Genomic DNA, 18,510 nt, shown 5'->3' with positions numbered 1-18,510 from the left:
CATCACAGAGAGCTAACTGAAATGTTCATATAGTACTTCCAGTGTTAGACCCTGACATTCCAACAAAATCAACTTAGTCCTAAATGAAGTATGATCATCAGTCCTTTTTCCCCAGAATTATTACACTAGGTTTTAAATTTGGTTTTTAAAATATTTGTACTGTATGTTTTTAATAAAACCATCAATAACCATTCAGTAGTCGTCTTTATTTTCTGGCCAAAGGTACAAAAATAAGTGGCCTAAGTTCTCAGATTAGGATAGCGGTCTGGTAGGGGCACCTGGTTGAGCGTCCGACTTCGGCTCAGGTCACGATCTCACAGTTCTTGAGTTTGAGCCCCACATTGGGCTCACTGCTGTTATCCTGTCAGCACAGAGCCTGTTTCCAATCCTCTGCCCCCCTCCCTCTGCCCCTCTCCTGCTTGTGCTCTCCTAAAAAATAAATATTAAAAAAAAAAAAAAAAAAAGATAGAGGCCTGGTAAATAGCAACTGAAACAGATGAGCCAAATACTTAAGACTTTTCTACATTGCTCAGGTAAAAGTTCAGAACAAAAGCATTAATTGACATTTACCTACAAGAAAAGTTAACTGTAAAAGTCCCTGCTTTTTCCAAAGCATTTTATTTATTTTTTTATGTTTATTTATTTTTGAGGGAGGGAGGGAGAGAGAGAGAGAGAGAGATCGCGCCTGCGTACAGTGTGGGAGGGGCAGAGAGAGAGAGAGAGGGAGAGAGGGAGACACAGAATCCGAAGCAGGCTCCAGGCTCTGAGCTGTCAGCACAGAGCCTGATGTGGGGCTCGAACTCATGAGCCGTGAAATCATGATCTGAGTCAGCTAGACGCTTAACTGACTGAGCCACCCAGGAGCCTCCCAAGATACTTTATATAAGGAAAGAAATAAAAAGTGGGGGAGGGTGCGGGAGACAATAAATTAAGCACAACTCTGTACAACTTTTTTTTAAGAAGACATTTTTTAAAATGTATTTTTTTAGTTGTTTTAAGTAATCTCTCCACCCAACATGGGGCTCGAACTCACAACCCTGAGATCAAGAGTTGTATGCTCTACCCACTGAGCCAGCCAGGCACCCCTAAAGCTTACTGCTTTAATCTACCTAGGCACGAGGCCTCCTATACTGTATTAGTTTCCATGTACTTGGCACATAACAGACTTTATAATATAAATATTATAGACTTTTAACTTCAAAAGCCATTTCATTTCGCTAGGTTTTATATACATGAGTTATATTTCATATTAGCTTGGAACACTGTTTTGGTGATTATTTTTTAAAGCAGGCTTCACTCCCAGAGCGGGGCTTGAACTCATGACCCTGAGATCAAGCCCTGAGCTGAGCTCAAGAGTCGGATGCTTAATCAACAGAGCCAACCAGGTGCCTCCTGTTTTGGTGGTATTTTTAATATTACCTTTTATTAAAACAAACATGCGTGCTAAACGTTATACCAGCAACAAAAAAGTGTTTCTAAAAATGAAGTTTTAATCTCAATAATTGATAAAAGTCCCCCAAACTTACCAGCCCCGACGCCACATTTTTCTCCTGCCTACCATCAGCTGCACGGGGCGAAGGGCAGAGCTTAGGGTCAGTAGAGCAGGATGCTGGGGACGCGGAAGGGGGCGCACTGGAGGAAGGTGCAGGAAGAGGCATGGCACTGTGGCTGCCCCTTGGCAGGGTGGCAGGTGCACCTGACGGCGCAGAGACTGAAGGGAGAGCACGTGGGTACCAGCAACAATGGGGACAAGAATGCATCAACCTGACCGTCTGTACAAAAGGTCTAACGTGAGAGGCTGGTAAACACAGCCAGTATTCATCTACTGGCATTTTGGCAGAGGCTCCTCCTTCAGTACAAGGCACTGTGGGGGGAAAAACAATTTGGTAATAATAGCCATTCAGATCACAGGACCGTTACAAGCTTCAGGTAACAAACATTACACTCTAGTTGGTCTCCAGGAGCACAGGCTGACTTGCTGGCTTAAAAGAATTAATAAATGCAGCCAGATGTCCTTTTGGAAAAATAACATATTACCATTTTAATCTCAGCCTCAGTTTTATCTGCAAGTACTTGGCACAGTGCTGGAAGACCGTCACTGGCTGTCTAAATGAAAACTACCCATTTCATAACCACCCCCACCATTATCTACTAGAACAAAAGAAAGAAAATGCACTGTCATGCTGAAAAGCCACCAATGTATAATCTGTTCTGTCCTGAAATTCTGGATCACACCTGATTCTTATTCAAGCTTGAAGTCAAATTGTATCAACCAGAATACAGATTTTATGAAGAAAACTAAGTGAGCCTGAACACTTTTGACTCTGTAAGTATAACGGTAAGACACAGGCAACTAAAGCAGTCCACTGACCCCAAAACTACACATAGTGTTTTCAAATTCCAATCCAACTTAAAACTGAAATTGCTATCCTTAAGGTCTAAGTTAAGTGGTTTGCCACCTAAAATATGAACAAGATAGGCAGTAGAATAAAGCTCCCCCAATGTCAAGGAGGAGCACACAGTTGGGTAAGACAGAAAAGAAAAATGCCCCCCCTCTTCTCCTCCAATTATGCTTGTTAGAAATAGTGGCCACTGACTATATTACCTGATAAAGAACAAGAATTCTCAAACTTTTTAGTCTTAGGATCCCTTTACAACCTTAAATTATGTAGGACCCCAAAGAGCTTTGGTTAATGTGAAGTTTATTTATCAATTTTAGTGTACAGAAGTTAAAACTAAGAAATGTTAATGTTAAAATATTTTAAATTAAAATATTAAATGCCTTAAGCATTACTGTTAAACATACTTGCTAAAAATAACTTTTTAATTAGTGACAGTACAATTCTTTTTAATGCCTGTCTTAATAAAAGACACTCGTATCTTTAATGCGCTCAGTCTGTTACAAAGTCACCTGTCTGGAAAACTCCATGGTAGACTCGTGAAGGAATTAGACGAGAAAAGCATCTCAGTATTATGGAGATAATTTTGACTTCAAGGTCTTCCTGTTAGGGCCGCAGGAAGTCCCCAGAAGAACTCACTTTGAGAAGCAGTACTATAGGACACAGCACCTTACCCCTAGCTGGTGTTTGCCAGACTTACATACTGAATATTCTTTCACTTTTTCCATCTGCTTCTTAGGAAAAATGCCTATTCCCACCCCTACCCCTAGTGAAACACTGCTCCAGACTCACCTCTGAAAAGGCACAACATAGAAAACAATTCAAGTGTCCCAGATTTCTTCAAAATTAGAATGATTTTTACGTTCCTCCCCACCAAACATGATTCATATCCACTGAGCAGAGACATGTACTAGTTTTTCTTACCATTATATATCAGCTCTGGTGTTGAAATGACCTGGGTTAAAACACTTGCTCTACCACTCTCTAAGTTAGGTGACTTGGGCTCATCACCTAATCCTTAGGGAGTCTGTCTTTTTAGTTTGTAAAATGAAATTAACATACCCTTGTACTACACCAAACGGCAGGGCAATGCATATCGGCACAGACGCTGGTAGGAACAATCTCTTTAGGTTACTAATTCTCCCCTTCCCAGAGAAGGAAACCTGCATGGTCAAAAAGCTTCTGGAGTGTTTAATAGATATCCCCTGCACTTCCCTGTGCCACACCTCACTTGAAATGCCCTCTTCCCATCAAATCCTGACACAGTATATAAACAGTAAGTAAACACCGATGTTGTATTATTTTTATTCAATACACACAAACACATCACCCTTTCTAAGGCATTCCTTCAGGAGTTGGGGGGGGGAGCGGTGGGTTCTTTTACCAACATTCTAAGTCTCCAATACAATATCCGTTTCTTCCATTAAGGTCTTCCTAAATTTCCCAAACAACTTTTTCCTTTTGCTTCTTGCAACTCCATTAACACATACCATAACCTTATACAAGGAAGCAGAGGGAGACTTCACTACAGTAGTAAATGTGAAGACAGACTTAAGAAGTTGCACCAGCAACTCTGAAAATGGGAGGAAGACCCTGTAAAGCAAGGATTACAGGTGGCCTCTGAAACTGACAAGAAAACAGATTCTCCCCTCAGAGCCTCAGCAGAACCAGTTCTGCTAACACCTTGATTTTAGCCCAGAGAAACAGATACGAGACTTTCAACCTCTAGAACTGTAATATGATATAATACACGTTTTCTGTTATTTTAAGCCACTAAAAGTGTGGTAATTTGTTACAGCAGCAATAGGACACTACTACATGCACTAAAATATAAATTCCCTAAGAGACGGTCCATTTCCTGTCCACCACTTTCCCCCCACTGCCTAGACCAGCATCTGGTACAGTGAACACTCAAACAATTGCTGAGTAAGTAACAATTGCCAATTCCAATCACTTGATAATAGATTCCCCAAGACAAAGGCAAAGGCATGAGGAAGTCCTATGTAGATATAAAGTGAATGAACCATGACAGAGATGTCACCACTAAAGTAGCTTACAGCACAGAATTTCTGACCCTGAGAGGAGGCCCTAATATGAGGGCTCACTCCTGAGCCAGACACTGTGCGAGGTGCTTTGCATATATTATCCCATTTGTATATATTATCCCATCTAGTCCTCACAATAGCCTTCCAATGTGGTCATCTCATAAACGATAATATAGAAGCCCTTAGAGATGAAAAAAGTCGCCCGATGAATTAAGAATTGAACCCAGGAGTAAATGATTACTAAGCTCTTGCTCTTCTCACTATACCATACCCCGGAACTCAGGTTTCTAAGTACAGCTGACCCTCCAACAACATGGGTTTGAAATGCAGTCTACTTATATGCGGATTTTTCAATAAATAGAGTATTATAAACATATTTCTCTTCCTCTCAGTATTATGATTTTCCTATTTTCTCTAGCTTCCTTTATTATAGAATATAGTATATAATACATATAACATACAAAATATGTTTTAATTGACTTTATGTTAACAGTAAGGCTTCTGGTCAACAGTTGGCTATTAGTAGTTAAGTTTTGGGGGAATCAAAAGTTACAGTTGCATTTCTGACTGTGCAGGGGGGATGGTGTCCCTAAACCCCTCATTGTTTAAGAGCCAACTGTCCTTGTCACATACATTTTCCGATTTTATCCTTATTGTAAACTTAAGAGACAGATGTTATTCCTATTTAGCAAATCAAAAACCTATGGTTTACACGTTCAATAATTTGCCCAAAGCCTCTAACTAGAACGTTAATTAAGTCAGGATTTGATTCCAGGTGCTTTGATCAGAAAGTGGTTCTGTTACACAATAAAGTTCTAGTTAAAAATTCTTTCTGTAATATTCTCCTAAATTTCAGTTGATTTTATTGAACCTGTGAAATTTAAGCCCCTCTAATTATATTCCTGGGAAACCAGCAGATCTGCAGTTTGCCTCATATCTAATCTCTGTAATTATCTATCGGTCAATTCTTTTTTCCTTCAAGGTAAGCTGTCACTTTAATTTCAAAATGATGTGGCAACTAAGGTGTCACAGTAAAAACAGAAACAAGTGGTCAACATGATTTAGATTTTAAAAGCTGTTAACTTTACAGAAGGCCCCTAAAATTACCTTCCCCCCAAATCTGTACATTCTCTACTGATGCTTTTAGTCAAGTCTCCAATACTCTGTAAAGACACTGGGCACTTAACTGAGCAATCCAGTGATGAGTAAAAAAAGTGAGGCAGAATCCTCTTGCTACTAAGAAATTCTTTTCCTCTAATGGCAAATCTCTGGAAAACCCAAGGAACTTGGGTACTAAAGACAGGCTAAAATGAGAATCAGCGAAACCAAATGATACTTCCATGATGCTAAATAAATCAAAGGGTGGCACACCCAGCAAGGTTAGCATTCCTTTATGAAAAAGGGGGAAAGAGGGGCGCCTGGGTGGTCAGTCAGTTAAGCATCCAACTTGAGTTCAGCTCAGGTCATGATCTCGCTATTGAGTTCGAGCCCTGCAGTGGGACTCTCAGTGTGCAGGCTGCTTGAGATTCTCACTCTCTTCCTCTCTCTCTCTGCCCCTCCCCTGCACTCCCACGTTCCCTCTCTCTCAAAATAAAAAACTTAAAAAAAAAAAAGGAAAGAAAGAAGGAAAGAAAGGAAGGAAAAGGGGAAGGAATGGCAACTTTATTTTTTTTTAACGTTTATGTGTTTTTAAGAGAGAGAGAAAAAGACAGAGCACAAGTGGGCAAAGGGCAGAGAGAGGGAGACAAAGAATCCGAAGCAGGCTCCAGGCTCTGAACTGTTAGTAACAGAGCCTGATGCAGGGCTCAAACTCACAAACCGTAAGATCATGATCTGAGCGGAAGTCAGACCCTTAAACAACTGAGCCACCCAGGCACCCCAGGAATGGCTACTTTAGAAAACAACTGAACAAGTTTCGTGAGAAATTTCTATTTTGGCAAAAAACCTCAACTACTACTGAAGAATCTGTCCCCAACACACATTAGGATCACTCCTGTCAACCTTGATGCCATTTATTTAGTCTTTGGACTTCCTTTCCCTATTCTACACAAGACTTAGTAGGAAAGTTCGTTGTCACTTCTTCCCAAGCCAGATACTTATCCACTTGCCAAATGATGCCTAATGGCAAAGTCCACTACTACCCCAGATTAAGTTCCTCTAGGGATGAAAAAAAGCAGCCTAAGGGGCTCCTGGTGGCTCAGTCAGCTAAGCACTTGACTCTTGGCTTCGGCTCAGGTCATGAAGCCTACTTTGCAATTTTGTCTGCCAGTCCCCCGTTCACAGTGTCTCTCAAATAAGTGAACTTCATTTTTTTATGTTTACTTATTTTTTTTGAGAGAGAGGGCGTGAGTGGGGGAGGGACAGAGAAAGAGGGGGGACAAAGGATCTGAAGTGGACTTGGTGCTGACAGCAAGTCAGATGCAGGCCTCCAACTCACGAAAGGTGAGATCATAACCTAAGCTGAAGTCAGACCCTCAACCGAGCCATCCAGGTGCTCCAAATAAATAAACTTAAAAAAAACTTATGGGCAACTCAGTCCATAGAGCAAGTGACTCTTGATCTCTAGGTCCTGCATTCAAGCCCCACATACAGCATGGAGAAGGAAGGAAGGAAGGAAGGAAGGAAGGAAGGAAGGAAGGAAGGAAGGAAGGAAAGAGAGAGAGAGAGAGAGAAAGAAAGAAAGAAAGAAAGAAAGAAAGAAAGAGAAAGAAAGAAAGAAAAGTAGCTTACAAATAGACATGCTCTGCACCTTCAAGATTGTTTTCTTAAAGACCCACATTTTTAGCATAACTTCTTAGATTGTAATTCATAATTGCAAGCAACAAAAAGAAAAAACAAGTCTTTATGGTGAAGTAAAGAACATATGGGCAAGTTAGTTATATATTTCAGCATAAACAGAGATAGTTTCCAGGCATTTAAAGCCCTCATAAGAAACACAAAATTGAACTGGGAATATTCAAGGCTGTTACATAATGAAACACCACTGATTCTGAAGGCCAATCTGTGTACCAGCAGCAACCACAAAGGGTTTGGAAATTAGAGGCCAGAGAAGACATTAACCAAGTAGATAAAGACTGTAACTCTTGGCCTCTATTTGGCCTCCATATTCCCCCTGCCGAGAATACCTCTGCTGTCTTTGATTAATCCCTACTTACCTTTCAGCACACACTTAAATGATGCCTCACCTATCTACTGTAGAGGTTATTTTGTCCAATCACAGGAGAAACTATTTAGAATATGGACACCCACGCATTAATCTTATGGAGTCTTCCTTGCAATGAAGCAAGGAATCTACATTTTTTAAAAATAGTGTTGCATCGCTTATTCACTGACCTATGTATAAAGTCTTTCTTGACTTTTTTTTTTTTTAATACCCACTCTTCCCCCAACCTTGTCGGAGCCTCATACGGGATTCCTTTGGTTCCCTGTAACAAAAGAAGCAATGTAGTATCACAGTGCATCATAAAATTGAGTTTTTGGTAAATTATCAATGCCTTTTAGGAAATTCAGAACTGACTTTTATTGGTAAAGTCTTAATGGGCATTCAAAAAAAATCTTTCCGTGAACATGCCAATGAATATTTTTTAATAACAGATCATGACAACTTCATAAACTACCAAAAAAAAATACATTGCACAGTAAAACAATTTCTGATGTTTTGAAAATACTTTTTCACTTTACATGAAATACACTATGTGCTTCTGCTTGGATCTTACTCTCAATTTTGAGATACTTTGGAAAAGCCACAAAATACATCCTATACTAAGAACAAAAGTCCCTAGTATGAGTTTGTGATCATAGCCTCTGAAATCTCAAAAGTTGCCACAATATTTTTCCAGTCCTGTAAACTTAAAGATATAACTCCTTGTCTCCTGCCATGAGAACTGGGATCATTTCCCTCACCCACTTGGTTAATATTAATCGGTTCTAATATTGGCAGCCTGTCTTGGTCAAGCCTTATTCTTGCAAAACCATCCCTTATAATGAAAGAAACATAAAATATATTCTCCACAGTACGAGAAAAAGAGTTTGGATCAATCACAAACTCAAAATAGGACACAGGAGTATCAGGATACTTTCGAAAGTAAGTTTGCAACAATCCCAAGATTCTTTCTACTTCTTTTTCTGTTGCTTCTTGATTATTACTCAGGTCCAACTTCCTCAGCTTTGTAGGCATAGCCCCATTTTCTTCCATTTTGTGAGCTTTCTTCTGGTGTTCAAGTCGGGGCTTTGGTGCAGAAGGCTTAGACTTGAATGAACCAAAAATAAAGTGGAATGTTTCAGCTTGCACTATCCAGGATGTTGCTTCCTTCTGTACTGTCTCCCAGAAGGAAAGAGCTATATTATCATCACAGCCACTCAATTCATCACGTTCATCATCTTCCATCCAGTTCAGGCCCACAAATATAAACAGAAAGTCACAAAACGCTACTTGATTAAAAAAGCTCATATCACAGTTCAGTTGCTTTGCTTTCTCTTTACCCAAATCAGAAGCCAAAACAAGAAACTGGGCATCGAGTGCTGCTTCTCTGGTTCGGCTCACTCCATCAAACAGGACATTGGCTTCTTCAAGGGCCTCGCTTAACGTGTCGCTCGCCGTGTTCACTATGTCATCACGGTTCTGCTGGACACTATAGATGAGCTGTCGGTACTGCCTGCGGATTTTCCGGCATTTCTCCTCGTCATCCGCAAGCCCTAGGAGGTATGGGTCTATGTCGGCCTCCCGGCAGCTGAGGTCGTCAGGGCAGCCATCAGCCCCCACCGCCACTTCCACCTTCATCGGTTCTTCCTCGTCCTCCACCCGTTTCACAGAGAACGCACTACCAGCGATGGTCCCCGCTGGCTCCTCTCCTTTCTCTACGCCTCCCCTCAAGGAGCCTTTTTCATCAGCCATTCCGGCCACCAGCGCGCTCAGCTGACACTCCGGCGACCGGCGCGCTCAGCTGACACTCAGCTAACTGCATTCGCTACGTTTCCGACCATGGCGGAAATTGAAGGGGGTCCGTAGGAGAAGACGTCGCCCATGCGCACTGGCGGGGTCCCGAGGCCCCGCCCCCAGCTGGCTCCGGTTCCCGGCGGCCCAGGCCCGCGGAGCCCAGACGCACCCGCGTTAGCAACCGGCTCCCTGCCGCACAGCACAGAACGTGCGCAATAATGGGGCCCCTGTCCACACTACGATAATACCCGCTCAACAGACAGCTATTATTTTAGCAATTACTGACAGTGTCCTCTGGCTTTCAAAGAAATACCTAGACAATCATAGCAAAATGGGGGAGGGGAGGGTCAAAGCTCCTGCACTTTAAAACATTTGCCGTGACCTTGCAGTTAGGTCAGCCTATGTTTTTCGTTCTTCTCTGATTAAAAGGCAGGGTCCTTGGGGTTTTGGTTTTTTGAGAACTGAATCTGGCTGCGTTGTAAACTGCCCATAAAGCCAAGCATTGTGAGTTGCTGAACCTCCACTACAAATAGGCCGAACTCTCAGCGTTCACTTGCAAAGTGGCTGTTTGGATTAATTACCTTCACGGGCCCTCAAAAGCCAGACCCCCTCCAAACTAGGGCAGAGGCAGTTGCGAGGCAAGAGAGTGTCGGCTAGCGCATGAGCTAAAGTGGTGGCAGGTCAGGCATTACTCAAGTGACCTTTGGTTCTCCACCACCCAAGTGTGGAAGAATAAAGTGGGTGCAGTCTCTGCAAAAGCGAGGTTTCTTTGAAAGTTTGCCAAAAGCTAAAGACCACAGACTGAATGGAGAGTAAATCTGAACCCTAAAAGGTAAGCAAAGCTATGAAAAAAAAATTTTTTTTAATTTTTTTTTAACGTTTATTTATTTTTTTGAGACAGAGAGAGACAGAGCATGAACAGGGGAGGGGCAGAGAGAGAGGGAGACACAGAATCTGAAACAGGCTCCAGGCTCTGAGCTCTCAGCACAGAGCCGAACGCGGGGCTCGAACTCACGGACCATGAGATCATGACCTGAGCCGAAGTCAGACACTCAACCGACCAAGCCACCCAGGCGCCCCAAAGCTATGAAAATTTTAAACACATTCTGTTGCAAGAAAAAGGAAGCAAATGATGTAAATCGAGTGACTACATTGGAAAATTCACCGGGAATCCCCGCACAGTTGGGGGAAAGGGCTTATTTAGCTCATCAGTCTCACAAGCAGCAAAGCAGATGTAACAATAAGGAATACATTTTGTTTTTAAAGAGAACAAAAAAGTACACTCTCAACCCAGATCAAAAGCTTTTCACTTCAACAGGTGCCATTTTAATTGGGGGTGCGGGGAGACAAATACCACTGCACCTGTCAATTCTGGTTTCAAGGCACCAAGAGGTAGTAAATTAGCCCTACCTTCCTTCCCATGCGTCTAGACTGGGTCATTTTTCCTGTCTTTACCAGAAAGTTTCTTGCAAATGCGTGAACAGTAAAACCTAGTATTAAGTTTCTCTAAACTATTTACATTACTCTTCATCCCCCATTATTTTAAGTATAGGTAATTCAGAGGGAAAAACGTGCATTTTTCAAAAGCACCAGGCATTATAGTTACTCATGCATATATATTATCCTGCTCTATTAGACTGAACTTCTCTAAAGCAAGAATCTGATTTTAAATCTTCCAAGCAAAGCTGTGTTCACATGGATACATTGGAATATGCATGTTTGAATGTATAAATGAATGTAGATGAAAACTTTATTCCAGCCCCTACTGCAAGTTATTTGGCAGCAAAATATTAATTTCACAGATCAGTGGGAAAACACAGATCCAACACACTGAAAAGAAAACTTGACTGCTTTTCAGAAAGTCAGGTTTAAGTCTTCTCTGAAGTACAGTAAAAGCAAGAGAAAAACAAAGGTGGGCCCCAGTTTCATCAAAGGGCCATATTTTCTTCCCCAAGTTTGGCCAACTACAAACTATTTAAATCTGTTCTAAATCTTAGATGAAAACATATAATTAATCCCAAGTTCCAAATACAAAAATGTTTCCTTTTACAGTTAACCATATTCTTGGGAGCTTCTGTGAAATCCTGTGAAATCCAGTGAAAGCAATTTATGAAAAGAACTCCAAAACAAAGGCCAACCTTCCCACCCCAAGGTGCCTCTTCTCCTGTCTCAGAGAAGGGAAAACGGGCTGACACCAATGTGCTCCATACACAGCCTTTCATCTAAGAATTCCAAAACGGTTTAGAAAAATAATTCTCCCAACCTACTTCTAAAGCATTATTAATACCATTTACAGGGATTTCTCAGGAGATAACAGCCCACACAACTTGCCCAGAGCAACAGAACGCATCAAGACAAGCATCGTATTATTAAGTAGTGATTTCCAGTGCTGAATTCTGTGCTGGATCCCTGTCCTTAAGAACCTTGGGAACCTGTAACTCAGATCATCCTCAGAAAGCCATACTTGTGGGGCACCTGGCTGGCTCGCTCGGGAGAGCATGTGACTCTTCATCTCGGGGTCTTGAGTTCCAGCCCCACATTGGGTGTAGAGATGACTTACATGAATAAATGAATAAACTTAAAAAAAAAAAGTCATACTTGCATTATATTTTGCCTTTTCAACTCTGCCTTTAGAGCACAAGTTTTGAATGTCGCTACAGAGCAAAAATCTCAAGTGTAACAATTTTCCTTAATCTTTTAAAGAATGGGATTTCTACACTTGCGAATCCTGAAATCACTAAATAGCGATTTTCTACCCTAAGGTCCAATTACTCGTAATAAGTATATAAACGCAGCTTAAAAAGAAGAACGCAATGCATACGTTCAGTTATACTGGTAACCTTCTCTATGAATTGTAACAGCACAAGCACACTAGTGCTTCGAAGAAATCACTCAAGTTTGCCTTCTTCGTTCAGTAAGGTGACAAGTTCAGGCAACCATGACGTACAGCCTGGCCTCCAAAATAATTCAGCTCTTCTCCCCCTTTTTTCCTCTTTCAGGAGTTGCTGGCAAGAGCTCAACATGGCCTTATATTTTCTTTCTTCTTTCCTCCAGTTTTTTCCTATTTTCCAGTCCCTTGCTAAGAGTTCGGACTCATTCGAGTCCCAGCTCTTAAGCGGTCTCCCACAACCCCTGGTGGTCAACACAAACGTGATGGGATGGATGGCACAGATTACAGGTCCCTCTATGGCCAAATAAAAAAAGAACTCCCAGAGGGTCAGTGGGGTTTCTACTGCAGGATTAATCTATAACAAATGGGCATACGAGAGACCTCTGAGCCGAAGCCAGGAGCCAATCAGGTCTGGGTCGCCATCCAGCACGTATGCTTCTAATGCTACCAGCTAGCTCCCTGAACTTTTCTGTTCCTTCTTTCCCAGCCCCTTCTCTGCCCTTATCCTGCCACGGTGACTATTCAATACTTAGATAAGAAGAGTCTTTTTTTTTTTTTAATTTGTTGTTGTTGTTTTATTTTTGAGAGAGACAGAGCACAAGCAGGGGAAGGACAGAGAGAGAGAAAGACACAGGATCTAAAACAGGCTCCAGGCTCCAAGCTGACAGCACAAAGCCTGACGCGGGGCTCGAACTCACAAGCCGTGAGATCACGACTTAAGCTGAAGTCGACGCTTAACCGACTGAGCCACCCAGGCACCCTAGATGAGACGAGTCTTACTGATCAAAGTACTAGTTTGATTTGTCAGAATAGCAGGACATTAAGTATATTTTCTCTTTCATCTTAATTTCCTTCAAGGTTATGTTTGTGTGCATACGTTTTTGCTTTAGTTGGTGTTTTAGTATTTCAGGTAAACTTTGCCATGATCAAGGTAGATACATATTTTTTAAATAACCATGGACAGTGGAAGGAGGCAAACCTGGGTTCCAATCTTAACCTATTATTAGTTATTAGGTTTCTCTTAGGTAGGTTGCTTAACTGCTCAGTGTCTGGTTTCCTCATTTGTAAGGTAGAGATAGTACTACTTAAACACCATAAGCTACTATAAGTTTTGAACGAGAATTATGTGACAGATTGGATAATATTTTCAAATACTTAGTAGGTAATTAGTAAGTCTTCAATCATCCCAAAGATAGTAAATGTTTAATAAACATTATAAACTAAATGGGAAAAAAGAAGTATACAAACCAGTAGCTTCACTCCTGCATGTTGTTTTAGGAAAAGAAAAATATTTTAAAGGTTAAATCCAAAGGAGGCATACAAGAATATATCCCCACTGTAACTAATACCAGTGAAAAGGCACTTGCCACATAATGCAATTTAAAAACCTAGGAAGTCTTCAACTAATGGAGTGCATATAGTACTTTGAAGAGATAAACCTCTGTACTAAATATTCTGAAGCCGGTCTATTAAGAGTCTGAGATTGGGGTGCCTGGGTGGCTCAGTCGGTTAAGCGGCCGACTTCGGCTCGGGTCATGATCTCGCTGTCCGTGAGTTCGAGCCCCGCGTCGGGCTCTGGGCTGATGGCTCAGCGCCTGGAGCCTGCTTCCGATTCTGTGTCTCCCTCTCTCTCTGCCCCTCCCCCATTCATGCTCTGTCTCTCTCTGTCTCAAAAATAAATAAACGTTAAAAAAAAATTTTTTTTAAAAAAGAGTCTGAAATTTATATGCAAAATTATCGGGTATATTTTTCTCATGAGTGGTTCCTTGGATTTCAGCAGATTCTTAAAAAAAAAAAAGTATCCAAAAGAAGCTCTGAATAACTGTTCTATTCAAATAACATGGGATTTATTGTTGGTGAAGTAAGAGTACACAAAACCTCCGCCCTCGCTCTGTAGTCAGAAGGCACACGCTTCGCGGACACCAGCAAACCCAGTGCTGGCTGACTTTCCAAGCCTCAAGAGCAAACATAAACAAGGGTGTGAGTTGAGAATAGAACCTTTCAGGTTATGAGAGCAATTACCAACCCTCTCGGGACACACCTCAGAAGTCAGCAATGACCGGGAGCGTCATTTTGATAGACGACGGGCAGGAAAGCACAGGGTATGTGGTTTCTAAGAAGGCAGCCTTGAAGGAGTTCACGCTGGAGGTCTGGGCTCCAGTCAGAACTAGTGCTGTATTAGTTTCCACTTATTCTCCTCAGAGTCTGAGTTTCCTCATTTGTAAAGTGGATGTATTGGATGTCAACCCAGATTGGCTGTCACTCTATAATCACATACAAATATTTGTTGACAAACATATTTTTAAATATATACATTTGCCCCACAGATTTCTGCTACAGATAGCAAAAACAGTGCCTAGCCCAAGGTGGAGAACACAGGTACTCAAAAGTACCTGTAGCTAAATAAATGTAATGGGACTTCCTTCTCAACTGACCTTGACACACCTGCATAAAACAATGAAGGTAGCCGTTGCTGCTGTTATACAGCTCTTTAAAATTCTGAACCATTTATATGCTGCCTAGAATCTCTCCAGGATATCTTAAGTCTTGGTCTCAGATAGAGACAGTCCACCTTCATAAAATCAGACATCTTGTAACTAAATAACCTCACTTGAAGTTAGTCTCCTCTGGCCCCTACCATCATCCAGTCATTCAACAAATTATTTATTGACTGCATACCAAGTGTTACACACACACACACACACACACACACACACACACACACACACACACAGAGAGAGAAGGTACAAAAATAAGTCGTTTTTGTTCTAAAGGAATGTAAATTTAGTAGGCACGGAGGAATGCAGTTCCACTCTGCAAGCATTTAATGAATGAATGCCAATTTGCCAGAGCTATGCTAGAAATACTGAGATATGCATGGGCTCAGCTCTGAATCATGAGCACACAACCACACTGGGGAGCTCAGGCATGTATCCCAATAGCTGTAACACAAAGTCAAGTGCCGGGAAGTATGAGTACCCACACAGTGAATTTCACAGACAGGCCTGGATTCCATTCCTGGTTCTGCCACTTAAACTAGCTGTGTAATGTGGGCACGTTCCTTAAATTCCCAGGGCCTCCATTTTCTCCTCTGTAAACCTAGATAAAACCACCTTCTGCAGAGGACTACTGTGAGAATTTAATCAATGAGGCAATAGAGCATTTAGAGTAGGCATTCAATAAATGGTAGCTATTATCATTAATAGGCATGTTCATTTAAATAGTTTTTGAACTCTAATATAGACCTGGGATCCTAGGCACAAAGAAGACTAACTCTCCACTGCTGATATGTAAGCCAAAAAATTATAATTGGCAGGATTCTTCCTCTTCCAGAGAGCAGATTCTCAGGGGTGCTGTGGGAGCACCGAGGGAAAGAATGGGCAAATCTGGCCTTGTACTGTAACACAGGGAGGCGGTTGGAAAAGTGTCTCAGAACAGGAAGATAAACCAGAAACTGAAATGAAGAACAGAGGAGAGAAATTTTAGGGACTCTGGCTGCAATGGTAGCCCCACTGCAGATAGGTAAGGGAGCAGAGCAAGAGATAACCAGAGAAGCAGGTGGGGGCCAGGCCCTGCCACACAGAAGGCCAAGCTAAGGAGTGTGCCCTTTACCCTGGATGCAGACCCAGGGGCAGCGAAGCAGCAATCAGAAGAGGACTCCCAACAGCCCAGGGACGAGAAGGGGAGGGAGACCAAAGTGGGAGGCCAGGGAAGAAGCCTCTGTTACAGGCAGTGGGCACGTATGTGGGAAGCAGTCAGGCCCTGGCACAGGAGGAGCCAGGAGAGGCCAGAGTAGCAGCACTGCTGTGGAAGGAAAACGAACAGCAAGAAAGAGGTTCATGCTGTCAGTCCAAGTGGAAGGAAGCGAGACGGGGTCTCAACGTGGATTCACAACTAGTAAAAAGTTTACTACATAATTCAGCCCCAGATAAATTTATTTGTGGTCCTAACAATCCAGGCCTCTTTTGGATCTTGTTAGTCCTTCCCCCCGCGACCTTCTTAGTGTCAGCCAGTCGGTGCTCTTCCCCTCTCCTTGGGCCTCAATCAAGCTCCACTCAGCCACAGCAGGTACACCACTAGTCTCCCCAGAAGGATCAGGTCAGAGCAAAGAATCCAAAGAAATGAAGTTCTCTGCCAATTTTGGTAGAGTATTAAGATAGAAAGGGGATGGTTGGGGAGTTATTAAATTACCACTCATTTCCTGATGTCTACTCAGTTAAGAGTCTGGTTCCTGGTAACTTTAGAAGTTAGGCTTCAAAGGAGGAAACCTGCCTTTTAGTGTCTACCCGTAGAGCCTGGACCGCGGGGCCCGAACCTCTGCACGGGCCTGAGCTCCTCCTACAACTGCCTCCATAATTCACCTCCCTGTTAACCGGGCACTGCCTTACGTCTGGCATCTCTCCTACTATGGCCTTGAAGAAATGAAGTCCTGGGGGCGCCTGGGTGGCGCAGTCGGTTAAGCATCCGACTTCAGCCAGGTCACGATCTCGCGGTCCGTGAGTTCGAGCCCCGCGTCAGGCTCTGGGCTGATGGCTCGGAGCCTGGAGCCTGTTTCCGATTCTGTGTCTCCCTCTCTTTCTGCCCCTCCCCCATTCATGCTCTGTCTCTCTCTGTCCCAAAAAAAATAAATAAACGTTGAAAAAAAAAAAAAAAGAAATGAAGTCCTGCATTGCCAGTGTTAGTCTTCTCTCCCAAGACTATGGTCTCAAACTACTTGTCTTAATTCTGTCCTGCACTTAGTATCCCCATAAACACTTTTTCATGCACTTTGCTTTTCCTCTCTATACCACCACCAAGCATTTATACAAGTGGTTTCAAAACTCTGCGATCCTGGAGACACTGACTCACATACAAGAAAGGCTCCCTGCAAGACTACTTGCAATCTTGCCCTTAGGAACTAAAATGTTTATGGGGCGCCTGGGTGGCTCATTTGGTTAAGCGTCCGACTTCAGCTCAAGTCATGATCTCATGGTTCAGTGGGTTTAGCTGGATGGCCGACATCAGGCTCTCTGCTGTCAGCGCAGAGCTGGCTTCGGATCTTCTGTCTCCCTCTCTCTCCCCCTCTCTCTCTCTCAAAAATAAACAAACATTGGGGCGCCTGGGTGGCTCAGTCGGTTAAGTGGCTCAGACTAGGGTTAAGTGGCCCCTGCCTGTGGGAAAACTATCCATGAAAACAAAGATTTCAAAAATAAGACAATTCAAGACCCAGCATCAAAACAGTCCTTTAAGGGGCACCTTGGTGGCTCAGTTGGTTAGGCGTCCGACTTCGACTCAGGTCATGATCTCATAGCTCGTGGGTTCGAGTCCCACACTGAGCTCCGTGCTGACAGTTAGGAGCCTGGGGCCTGCTTCAGATTCTGTGTCTCCTTCTCTCTCTGTCCCTCCCTTGTTCATGCTCTGTCTCTCTCTCTCAAAAATAAATAAACATTAAAAAAAATTTTTTTAAACATTAAAAAAAAAGGAAGAAAAAAAGGAACTAAAATGTTTATGAAAGCCAGATGACTTTGAGCATAGGAATTTTTTCATAGTTCTTAGAATTCAGTAGGCTCCTTAGTTCCAATTTCACACCTGCACATTCAAGTCCTGGCCACAGACAGCATATTTCTCTATTTTTCTATTCAGGTATAAAGTGTTAGTGGCCTGGTGAGTTACCCCCATTTGCTATCTTCTAATGCATATCCTTTGGGTATTAAACAGCAGTACTTTGGGGGCACCTGGGTGGCGCTGTTAGTTAGGTGGAGTCAGACTCTGATTTTGGCTCAAGTTATGATCTCACAGATTGCGGGTTCGAGCCCTACAACAGGCTCTGCGCTGCTGGTGCGGAGCCTACTTGGGATTCTCTCTCTCTCCTTCTCTCCCTCCCCTGCTCATGCTCTCGCATGCACCTGCTCTCCCTCAAAATAAATAAAACATAAAAAAAAAAAGTAGTACTTTTTTGGTTTTCTCCGATTGTAATTATTTAGCAACCAACCCTGACCAAACTACCTTCTACATTAAAGTAAGTCTCAAATGTGAGATTTATCCTAATAATTACTTGAGGGGACTTGCTTAAAATAAATTAAAAGGCAGATCCTAGCCCCTTCCAGAAAGTTCACTTAAGAAGACCTCAGGTAAAGCCTAGGCATGCACATTCAACAAGCACTCCAGACATTCCGTGCAGGTGGCCCATAGACTAGATTTCTGAAACAAACTTCCTTAAAGCTTTCAGCTTCCTATAGGTAGTCATCTGGACTTATAAGT

General features: G+C 42.5%; 2 protein-coding genes across 5 annotated transcripts in view; both read right to left on the bottom strand.

Moving 5' to 3' along the window:
* TXNRD1 (thioredoxin reductase 1) overlaps positions 1-18,510 on the bottom strand; it is an 86,635-nt gene that overhangs the window by 46,471 nt on the left and 21,654 nt on the right. Inside the window, exon 1 of one of the 4 annotated variants that reach the window (XM_047865564.1) lies at positions 1,527-2,731. The exons of the other annotated variants lie outside the window; for them this stretch is intronic. Coding sequence (XP_047721520.1) covers positions 1,527-1,832 — 306 coding nt within the window. The 5' untranslated portion in view covers positions 1,833-2,731. Of the gene's footprint in view, positions 1-1,526; positions 2,732-18,510 lie in introns of those variants that run through there. 4 annotated transcript variants of the gene reach the window in all.
* On the bottom strand, positions 7,279-10,213 carry EID3 (EP300 interacting inhibitor of differentiation 3). The gene has a single exon (XM_047865569.1). The coding sequence runs from the start codon at positions 9,336-9,338 to the stop codon at positions 8,223-8,225; it is 1,116 nt and encodes a 371-aa protein (XP_047721525.1). The 5' UTR covers positions 9,339-10,213; the 3' UTR covers positions 7,279-8,222.

This window comes from Prionailurus viverrinus, chromosome B4 (assembly GCF_022837055.1).
Source record: "Prionailurus viverrinus isolate Anna chromosome B4, UM_Priviv_1.0, whole genome shotgun sequence".
Lineage (NCBI taxonomy): Eukaryota > Metazoa > Chordata > Mammalia > Carnivora > Felidae > Prionailurus > Prionailurus viverrinus.
The sequence above is the reverse complement of the archived record's forward strand: the minus strand, read 5'-3'. Positions and strand labels throughout refer to the sequence as shown.

What these genes read in the sequence shown, in the direction of transcription:
- EID3 (XM_047865569.1), bottom strand. Translation starts at nt 9,338, where the DNA reads ATGGCTGATGAAAAAGGCTCCTTGAGGGGAGGCGTAGAGAAAGGAGAG.